The 11,532-nt window shown below is 37.2% G+C and overlaps 1 protein-coding gene across 5 annotated transcripts in view; it reads right to left on the bottom strand.

The window, feature by feature from the left end:
* Window positions 1-1,019: 1,019 nt before the first annotated feature.
* AKAP7 (A-kinase anchoring protein 7) overlaps window positions 1,020-11,532 on the bottom strand; it is a 158,991-nt gene continuing 148,478 nt past the window's right edge. For 4 of the 5 annotated variants that reach the window (XR_007519279.1, XR_007519280.1, XR_007519282.1 and 1 more), the window contains 2 exons: window positions 2,657-3,309; window positions 2,306-2,395 (listed from right to left, as the gene is read on the bottom strand). Coding sequence is in view for 1 of the 5 variants with exons in the window: in XM_049900837.1 (XP_049756794.1) it covers window positions 2,190-2,395 (206 nt within the window). In the remaining 4 variants the exon portion in view is untranslated. Of the gene's footprint in view, window positions 2,396-2,656; window positions 3,310-11,532 lie in introns of all 5 variants that reach the window. The other variant, XM_049900837.1, reaches the window with a different exon arrangement.

Below are 11,532 nucleotides of genomic sequence, written 5' to 3'. Positions count from 1 at the left end.
GAGTATTGACTTTAAAGTCAGACCTGAGTTTAAGTTTAGTTCTACCATTTATTAGCTTTATGACCTTGGGCTATGTCACCATTTAGAGCCTCAGTTTCCTAATCTGTAAAACAGTACTCATAACTTCCTAATAGGGTCACTGAAGGGAAGAAAGGTAGTAATCTGCCTAAATCACGTGTCACACAGCCTGGGATTTAGTAGGTATTTAACAAATTAGGAACTGTGATTCTTAACTAAAGCCACAGTAAGACATGCAACCCTAGATTGCAAATGTATACTATCTTACCCTTTCAGATTGTTCAGATGGATTGGGAATAGCTCCTTGAGGATAAAGATACTTATAAATATACGGTGAGAAGTGTTATCTTTCCTGAAATATTGTTAGCTTAGATTATGGGATGGTGAAAATAGCACTGGAACTTTGAGATGGAGCCCTAGGTTCTAGTCCAGGTCCAGTTCCCTAATAGCAGTGTGGCCTTGGTTAAAGCACTCAACTTCTCTGAGTCTGTTTTCTCGTTTGAAAAAATGAGACCAAAAATGTACTTGCTTGCTATTTTAAGGGTTGATTTAAGGAAGCCATCTACAAACAGTAAGACCCTCTACCACTGGGAGATGTTTCATGGTAAGGGAGCTCCCAGGTTTCTGCATCTGGATAGACCTGCCCCTTTCATCTTTGCTAGTGATGTCACTTCAGTGACACACTATTAGTAGTTCTGAGATGCTATCTAAGTTCCCTTTGAATTTAAGGTTCTGTTGTTAATTCTCTGTGGAGCAGTCTGATTTGAAATGCTTTAAAAGTCTAAAGGTGACAACAGTTCCTATCACACCGGTCTTTAGGTGCTTTGAGAACTGCGTTATTTCAGCATGAAGACAGGAACACAAGGGTGAAGAAATACTGAAACTAACAGAGTTCCTGCTTATGATTTCATTGTACCAACACAGATCCAACAATTTCCAAGAGTCAGAGAAAAAATGCAGAAAGGCAACAAAGGGAAAACCATACATTTATTAAGAGGCATGAAAAATGCATAAACTCATGTATAAATAAATGTAGTATAATTTACCCAGTGAAAAAATAGCAAAAATCCATGAATAAACTATATTTTATATTTGAAATGCTTTCATACTTGATCTCACAGGGTAGGATTTACAACACATATTTTGGGGGATGCAGTTCAATCCATAACAATCTCCAGATAATTTTTCCCCTCTATCATTTTTTTTTTTATCATGGTCTATTAGTTTTTTTTTTTATTAGTAGCAACAATTTTACAAGGACCATAGAAAAAACTGTTAACAATAATCATCATATGGGGGAAATTTTTCAAGAATTTTCTTTAAAAATGTATCAGTGCAAACAAATCCAGATTGCAAGGGAAAAGGTTAGGACCTAGGGCTTATCTTCAGAAAAGTAGAAAATAAAAACCCCAAATACTTATTCACTAAAAAATGAAAAAGAAAATTATGTTTTGATCAGTGAAAAACAGTACCTATGGATACTGTAAAGCATTCTTAGCCAGTGATTACAATAATTACACTGACAAATGTTCATTCAAGTACTAATGCTCAATAAACATTCACACTTCCGATTAAAAACACTAGATGTAGACATGTCTGAACAGTGCTTCTGATGATTTTTAAAAAAAATGTCAACAGTAGTCAAGTGACTCTTAAAATACTGATTTTTTTTTTTTTGTCTGTAAATGATTTTTCAGTCTCTATTTTTTTATCTGCAAGGACCCAAGGAACATCTCACAACAGCTAATTAAGAAGTCCTTTTTACAAAATACTTCTCAACATTACAGAAAACAAACATTCTGAAGCATAAAAACCAAAACCAAAGCCGATTTCAACGTATAGCCACTCTATAGGATAGAGTATAACTGCCCTATAGGGTTTCTGAGGAGCAGCTGGTGGATTTGAACTGCTGACCTTTTGGTTAGCAGTCAAATGGTTAACCACTGCACCACCAGGGCCCCTTCTAAAGTATGGGTTCAGCTTAAAATATAACAGAGCAGAATCAGGTTTTTTTTTTTTTTTTTTGGCAAGAAATGGTTATTTCCTTACCAAATGTTGGCGCTTGCCATTATGTGGACATTATCAGGCCACCCCTTCGATACTCACCAAAGAGATATCTAATAAGCTGAAAAGATTGCATGAACCATGTTTTCATGATAGCAGTGTAGAGTTTATGTCAAAGTCGCAATAAAATCAACATTCTTTACTTGATCCCTGTAATTGATGAGTCTTCCTTCAAAAAGCTCCCTCCTAATTTTGGCCTGAGTCTCAGGCTTTAATAAAAGCTCCTTTATCTGTTTCACTTTGGACTTCCGACTCATCCTTTCTCGATGCAAAGCTTCATTAATTAAGTCCCGGATTCCAATAGGTTTCTGGCCTAAAGAAAGAAATTATATAATGCATTTTACACATAAATGCCAATGAAAAACATTAAGAAATGACACACTGACTTATTAAAGAAAAAGAAAATTTTTTTTTCTTTTAGGAGTTAAAAAAAAATCTTTAAAATGTTGCCCACATTTTATAGAAAAGGTTGCATTTCACCAAAAATATATTATTTACATTAAACATAATTTATGGTAAATAAAGATCACTGTGTAGCAACATCATAATTAGGAAAACATGAAACATCACATACTGAGATTATATGGATGATGATTTCCGCAGTGATTATTTTAAACTTTGCACTTGCCAGCTTTGTGGTTTGGCCTCTGATGGAGTAGTTAAAATGCCCTGCTAAGCAATAGAAATGGCAGTATTCCATTTATAGCAAGGCCTCTCTGAGGCCTTAAATTTGAGTCTACAAGGCTTAATCCAAAGTCCTCTTCCCCCGTGCACAGCAAGAGCTTCCTGTGAGCTGAGGGTGAGGAAAACTTAGGCCGTTCTTCCATAAATTAATTTCCTTTGCTAGTCCCAGCACTTCATTTCTCTTATGCTGTGTTTCAGAAAGGCAAACACATCTATCATGAAAGTATTAGACAGTCTCTTTGGATTCCACACGAGACACTTCAGTGACACGGTACAGGTCAGTCCTGTGACTTAGCAGAGGGCAGCAGGGATACTTTTCATGGAGCTGTAAGGCCAGGGGAGGGTCTCATTTCCTGTTGTTATCACTGTCATTGACATTCCTATCGGCCTCTTCAGGCTTCACAGAGTTCCCATCCCCTGGCTTGTTTTTGTTCTGGGTTTCTTCCAGATACTGCTGGACAGCCTTGAGCACGGCGTTCTCCACCAGCCTCTTACTGAGCCTTACCAGTTCAGCATCATCAGGCTCACCTCCGTTCTTTTCACCTACATTCCACAATAGAGAAGAGAGATCACTGATAGCATAGCACCCTAGAAACTTGGCATGCAGGGGCTAGCTAGTTCAGTCAGTCAAAAAGAGCAAATGCCCTTTAATCTGGTAAACTGGATCTATAAATCCAAGAATACTGGCTTGGCTTTTCATTCAGTACTTGAAAAAGCAGAAGCCTGCTTCTTCTTCAGATTAAAAAGTAGTTCATTAGCCCCAATCTAGAAATACTCTACCTAGTGACACTGGAAGTTTCCATTTCTACATGAAATCTTTGTTCTTCTCACATCCAAGGCTAATCACCACAATTAAAGTTTTTCTGCCCACCACCTGGAGCCTCAGACATGTGACTTCACCAACTAGCTCTATTTCTACTTCCCATTCTTCACTATCAACAGTCAGGTAATCCAGATTTCCCTATAGTCTGATTACTTAGGATCACTTATTATAAAAACCCTTGGCCTATAGATTGGGTGTAAATAAACTTTCAGCATTCTTGTGACGGCAAAGGCAGTTACTACTACTAGGAACTAGTTTAAAAGAAGTTGTGAAACTAATATTCTTTTAAATCTCAGTGCTATCATTGCAATCTAAGAAATAAGAAATTCTTCAAGGAAGAGTTAAGATCATGATAGTAAATTACTAGATGTTAATATTTTATGATAATTTTGCTTCCCTGCTAGTGAAGGTTAAGGTTTAATTATTCCATCTTTCATTTTACTGTAAAGGAGCTGGTTCTCATCTATTCTCATGCAACACATTTCCCAGTCACTCTCCCATAACTGGACAAAAGAACAAAGAGGCTCTTCTCCCATGTCCACTCAGTTCCCTGTTTCTTTCCATTGAGCTGTGGACCTAGGAAGGCAGATGCTTGGAGGCAAAGAAGTAATGGAAAGTGTCACATGTTAAGATCAACTCAGTTTTGGAATATTACCAATGGGCTCCAGAAAGTAAAAGCCCAGTGTTGCCCTTGCAGTTTAGGGTCTGGGACAAGAGGATACAATGGTTGTGAATGAAAGATTCACATCCATTGTGAATTATTATTCATATATAAGGCATTATTTTCTATCCTCACATGTGACAGAGGTTGTTTAGAAAAACATATACACCAAGGATGAAAACTGGTCCCTCAACCCGCCGAGTGTTGTCACTTCTATGTAACACATATCTAGAACCAATCCTGCTTATAATCACCCCCACCATTCCTAGCCACATCCCTTGAAAGGACAAGCAGGAGAGGGGATTAATTAGAGGCCTATCTTGAGATGCTAAAATTGGGGAAATTTAGAGACAGCTTTCCCTCCTCAAAGTGTCAATATGGTGCCCCAGATCCCAAGGCCCTAGATAAAACATGCTTAGAATTGAGTAAACTTCAGCTTAAACCAAAAAACCAAACCCATTGCTGTCAAGTCGATTCTGGTTCATAGCAACTCTACAAGACAGAGCAGAACCGCCCCACAGGGTTTTCAAAGAGCTGCTGATGGATTTGAACTGCTAAGCTTTTGGTTAGCAGCTGAACTCTTAACCACTGTGCCACCAGGGCTCCAAGCTTCAGCTTAGTGACATCTATATAGAACTCACTACACATAATGGACTCAAACACACCAACCATTATGAAGATGGTGCACAACTAGGCAACATTTCATTCTGTTATATATAAGGTCACCGTGAGTCAGAGTCAACTCGATGGCAACTAACAACAATAACACATAAAGATGTCAGGATATCATTAAAAGAAAGATAAAGAGGGGAACCCAGGATTGAGAAGAGAGAGTGTTCATATGTCATGGGGTTGTTAACCAATGTCATAAAACATGTCTACTGTTTGATGAGAAACTAGTTTGTTCTGTAAACTTTCATCTAAAGTGCAAAACAAAAAATTTTTTTTAAAGGAAAAATAAAGAAATCCATTACTAATATCACATTTTGGGGAAAGCTAAGACTGTCCCCATTAGTAAGCATGAGCAAGAATATTGCCTCAACCTTAGAATACAGTGTTTATACTGTATAGATGACAGCTCCAAATGCATTACCTGGAACCATTTGTATAATGGCTTTTGAAATCTAAGTGGGAAAATCAAAGTGCAGATGAATACTTTTTAAGTACCCTTCAAAACACTGGAAATTACTCTACATTTGCCACTTTATGCGTGCTGAGTTCAGGCTGGAGGCTGTGCTCCTACAGTCTATTCCTGAACCTACTAGTCCACATTCTCATAGGTAAGATAGCAGGGTTGTATTTGAGTCAAGTTAATAACTCAATCTCCAAGGTCCCTCTCAGGTCTAATATTCTGTGCTTTTGGAATTACTACTGGTCCACAATGAAGTATCTCTGTTAGTTCCAACATCAAAAGGTTACAAAAAAAAATCTTCCTACAAAAAGCTCATTTTCCAAATACATGGAAAATGAACACCTTGCTTAAAAACAACAGGTAATAGAAGAAACCAAAGAGGGAATCAAAAAATTCCTAGAATTAAATGAGAATGAAAACACATCATACAAAAACCTTTGGGACACGGCAAAGGCAGTACTCAGAGGTTAATTTGTAGCAATAGATGCACAGATCAAAAAAGAAAAATGGGCCAAAATGAAACATTACCTCTTCAACTTGAACAAATAGAAATAGAGCAGCAAAAGAAGCCCACAGGAACCAGAAGAAAGGAAATAACAAAAATTTGAGCAGAAATAAATGAAATAGAGAACAGAAAAACAAAACAAAGAATCAAAAAGACCACAAATTGGTTCTTTGAAAAGTTGGACAAAATCGACAAACCACTGGCCAAACTGACAAAATAAAAACAGGAGAGGAAGCAAATCAGCCAAATAAAAAATGAGATGGGTGACATTACAACAGACCCAGCTAAAATAAAAAGGATCATAACACAACACTATGAAAAACAGTACTCTAACAAATTTGAGAACCTAGAGGAAACGGACAAATTTTTTGAAACATACTACCTACCTAAACTAACATAACCTGAGATAGAAAATCTGAACAGACCGACGACAAGAGAAGAGATTGAAGAGGTAATAAAAAAAAAATTCCAACAAAAAAAAGCCCTGGCCCAGATGGCTTCATTGGAGGATTTTCCAAACATTCAGAGAAGAGCTCATACCAGTACTACTCAAACTATTTCAGAGCATCAGAAGGGAAGGGATACTTTCAAATTCATTCTATGAAACCAGCATAACCCTGATACCAAAACCAAGCAAAGACACCACAAAAAAAGAAAATCACAGACCAGTATTTCTCATGAATATAGATGCAAAAATTCTCAACAAAATTCTAGCCAATAGAATTCAGCATCATAGCAAAAAAATAATACACCACGACCAGGTGAGGTTCATACCAGGTATGCAAGGATGGTTCAACATTAGAAAATCAATCAACATAATCTACCACATAAACAGAACAAAAGAATCACATGATCATCTCAACTGACAGTCATTTGACAAAGTCCAACACCCATTCCTGATAAAAACTCTCAATAAAATAGGAACAGAAGGGAAATTCTTCAACATAATAAAGGGCATCTTTATAAAACCAATAGCCAACATCATTCTCAATGGAGAGAGGCTAAAAGCATTCCCCCTGAAAATGGGAACAAGATAAGGATACCCTTTATCACCGGTCCTATTTAACATTGTGCTGGAAGTCCTAGATAGAGCAATAAGGCAAGAAAAAGAAATAAACGGCAGCCAAATTGCAAAGGAAGAAGTAAAACTATCCCTATGGCAGATGATATGATCCTATACATAGATAACCCACAAGAAAACTACTGGAACTAATAGAAAGATTCGGCAGAGAAGCAGGATACAAGATTAACATACAAAAATCAGCTGGGTTCCTGTATACCAACAAAGAAAACTTCAAAAAGGAAATCAGGAAAACAATACCATTTATAATAGTTCCTAAAAAGGATAAAATACTTAGGAATAAATCTAACCAGGGATATAAAAGACCTATACAAAGAAAACTACAAAACACTATTGCAAAGAATCCTACATAAAATGGAAAAACATACCATGCTCATGGATAGGAAGACTCAACGTTGCGAAAATGTCAATCCTACCCAAAGCAATCTACAGACATAATGTAATCCTGATCCAAATACCAACAGCATTCTTTAATGAGATGAAAAAACTAATCACCAATTTTATATGGAAAGGAAATAGGCCCTGGATAAGCAAAGCATCACTGAAGGAAAACAACAAAGTAGCAGGCCTAACATTACCTAATCTCAGAACACACTATACAGCCACCATAGTCAAAACAACAGACACATTGACCAATGGAACAGAACTGAGAACCTAGAAGTAAATCCATCTACCCACAGTCAGCTGATCTTTGACAAAGGATCAAAGTCCATTAAATGGGGAAAAGACAGTCTTTTTTACAAATGATGCTGGCAAAACTGGATGCACGTCTGTAAAAAAATGAAACAGGACCCATACCGTACACCAGACACAAAAACTAACTCAAAATGGATCAAAGACCTAAATGTAAAACCTAAAACAACAAAGATCATGGAACAAAAAATAGGGGCAACGCTAGGGGTCCTAATACATGGCATAATAGAATACAAACCATAATTAACAATGCATAAACACCAGAAGATAAACTAGATAACCAGAAGTTCCTAAAAATTAAATACTTATGCTTATAAAAAGACTTCACCAAAAGAGTAAAAAAAAATTTTTGGCTACAACGTATCTGACAAGGGTATAATCTCTAAAGTCTATAGAATACTTTAACACCTCCATAACAAAAAGACAAATAATTCAATTAAAAATGGGAAAGGATATGAACAGACACTTCACCAAAGAAGACATTTAGGCAGCTAACAGACACATGAGGAAATGCTCTCAATCATTAGCCATTAAAGAAACGTAAATCAAAACTACAGTGAGGTACCATCTCACCTGACATTACTGGCACTAACCAAAAAAACAGAAAATAAATGCTGGGGAGACTGGAACTCTTATGCACTGCTGGTGGGAACGTAAAATGGTACAAACGCTATGTAAAATGATATACCACCTCCTTACAAAGCTAGAAATAAATACCATATGATCTAGCAATCATACTCCTAGGAATACATCCTAGAGAAATAAGAGCCCTCACATGAATAGACATATGCACACCCATGTTTATTGCAGCATTATTTCTAATAGCAAAAAGACAGAAACAACCTAAATGCCCTTGAACAGATGAATGGATAAACAAATTATGGTCCATGCACACAATGGAATATTATGCAAAGATAAAGAATGATGATGAATCCACGAAACATCTCACAACACAGATGAATCTGGAGGGATTAAGCTTAGTGAAATAAGTCAATCACAAAAGGGCAAATATTGTATGAGACAACTACTATAAAAACCCAAGAAAAGGTTTACATACAGAAAAAAAAGCAATCTTTGATGGTTATCAGGGTGGGGAGAGGAAATCACTAACTAGGTAGTAAAAGTAGATAAGTGTTAACTCTGGTGAAAGGAAAGACAACACATAATATAGGGGAAGTTAGCACAGCATGGCTAAGGCAAAGTCACAGAAGCTTCCTGGACACATCCAAACAACTTTAGGGACTGACTTACTGGGGCTGAGGGCTGGGGACCATGGTTCTGGGGGACATCTAGGTCAGTTGGCATAACAGTCCATAAAGAAAATGTTCCACATCCTACTTCGGTGAGTTGCATCTGGGGTCTTAAAACTTCATGAGTGGCTATCTAAAATCTATTGATCCCATCATGTTCTCAGGAAAGGAGAATGAAGAAAACCAAGGACACAAGGAAAATACTAGTCCAAAGGACTAACAGACCACATGAACCACAGCCTCCATCACCCTGAGCCCAGAAGAACTAGATGATGCCAAGCTACCACCACCAACAGCTCTGACAGGGATCAAAATAGAGGGTCCTGGACAAAGTGGGAGAAAAATGTAGAACAAAATTCAAATTCACAAAAAAAGACCAGACTTATTGGTCTGACAGAGACTGGAGGAAGCCCCGAGACTATGGCCCCTGGACACACGGCCAAATCAGAACTGAAACCTCTCCCGAAGTCCCTTTCAGCCAAAGATTAGACAGGCCTATAAAACAAGCAATAACACATGTAAAAACATGTGAGAAACATGTTTCTAGTTCAGTCAAGTATACGAGACCAAATGGGCAACACCTGCCCAAAAGCAAAGACAAGAAGGCAGGAAGGGACAGGAAAACTGGACAAATGGACACAGAGAACTCGGGGTGGAAAGGGAAAGGGGGAGGATTTCAACCAATGTCACAAAATAACTTGTGTACAAATTTTTGAATGAGAAACTAATTTGTGCTGTAAACTTTCACCTAAAATACAATTAATTTTTTTTTTTAAACTGATTTTCCCTTCTGGAATTCCTATTTTTGTTTATGCTTTTACTATTACTCAAGTCAGCTAAGGTCAAAATAAGGTTGTCACCATCTTTGACTCCTTTCCTGCCCTCTTAAACCCACCTAATCACCATGACTTGTCAATGTGCCCTTCCCAATTTCTCCATTCTTCAGTGCATCTGGTATGACGACTCTCACTTATATTTCTGCAATATCCCTTTGACTTTCCATGGCCCCTATAGGAAAACTTAATTTGTTTTCCAGGGCATTCCAAAATTTACCTTTCTACCCTGATCACACACCACTGCCACAACTCCACCATTAGTTTCCAACATCTTAGGAGCCTCCATGCCATTTCCTGTTTCTAGACTGACTGCCCTCTCTTGTGCCACCGAATCCATGAAGCCTTCCGGGACTAACCCAGCTGGAAGTGATGAGCCTGCATACATAGTACATCGTCTTTTATATGCCTGAAACTCTTCTAGCCTACAGGGATAAAGCTGTGGACAAAACAAAGTCCCACTGGTTTTCTTAACTTCTTTACAAACTATTATTCTTTTTTATTAATATATTGATTCAACAACTACTGATTCGGTGTCTTCTTTTCTAAAGACACAATTTTGAGTACAGAAACCATATCTTGGGCTTCTCAATTATCTCTCACTCTGCCAGTATATGGCACAGTTTATTAAACACAATAAGAGCTCAATAAATATTTGCTAGTTGAGTAAACTGTTGACTCAAGTTCATGAAGGCAGTAGCAAGCATTTAAAAAAAAAAACTTACTATCTTCCTATAAGGAGAGCATACCATGATCAGAAATCTATACCTAAAGTAAGAGCAGTGAATGCCAGAATAATCCAAATATCCGTGCGAAAAACCTCCATTCATTCACTTTGCTTGATTAATATGGTCAATATAAACAAAATATCCAGCCTATGGGACAAATTTTATCTGCAAAAACTAAGCAACCAACCAAAAAAATAAACAAATTCATAAACAAATCTTCCAGATCTGACCTGGACTCCAGTCCTTCCCTTAAGATTTCCATAAAGCATCCTCGGGCTATCAGTGTTGGTCCAGGCAAGACCCTACAGGAAAGCTCATCACAGAGCCCTACAAGAATACGGCAATTCAAAAATGTGCATCTTCATTCCAGTGAGGCATTATTGTGTTCCCGCAATTAACAGACAATTCGACATAATGAAAAAGAAACGTTTAAGATTAAAGTTATGCTGTACTTTTCTTCTGCCCCCTACTTGAATAAAAATATCTGTCTCCCACAGTGACCTCTAAGATAAATGATTACTTTCATTTTAACTGTAGCCTAGTTAACACTGGCAGATCGGCTTGCCGCTGCATTGTACACAAACTATCTGTATGAATGAAAAATATTCCCAATGTATGCGAAAAAGTCTTGATAAAAATATTCTTTCTTGGTCTATTTGGATTGTTTAATATCTGACCTACTTAAAATGAAAAGAGTAACCTTTGTCTCCAACACTGTTATTTTAGAAATCTTTCCAGAGTATCCTCAATCAATTTCTTAGGAGAATACTAAAAATATAAAAGAAAGGTAATGAAAAGTTCTTTTCAGTCCCCCAGACACAGTTATGCCCCTAAAAAAGCAGAGTAGGAAACTTTTCAACAAACTTCAAGTAAGCAAAGCCATTCTTTGTAAAATTTGTAGTATCATTAATCCACGGTTTCTACTTTTGATTGTTATCCTTTATATTACTGAGATCTCTGAAACTAACCAGTGCAGGGATAAAATTGAGTTTTGTGGTTACAAAACAGAAAATAATTGAGCTCCTTTGTGGTTGCAAGAATAATTTTCACATACTAGGAT

This window comes from Elephas maximus, chromosome 1 (assembly GCF_024166365.1).
Source record: "Elephas maximus indicus isolate mEleMax1 chromosome 1, mEleMax1 primary haplotype, whole genome shotgun sequence".
NCBI lineage: Eukaryota > Metazoa > Chordata > Mammalia > Proboscidea > Elephantidae > Elephas > Elephas maximus.
This window is presented reverse-complemented; position numbering and strand designations above follow the sequence as displayed.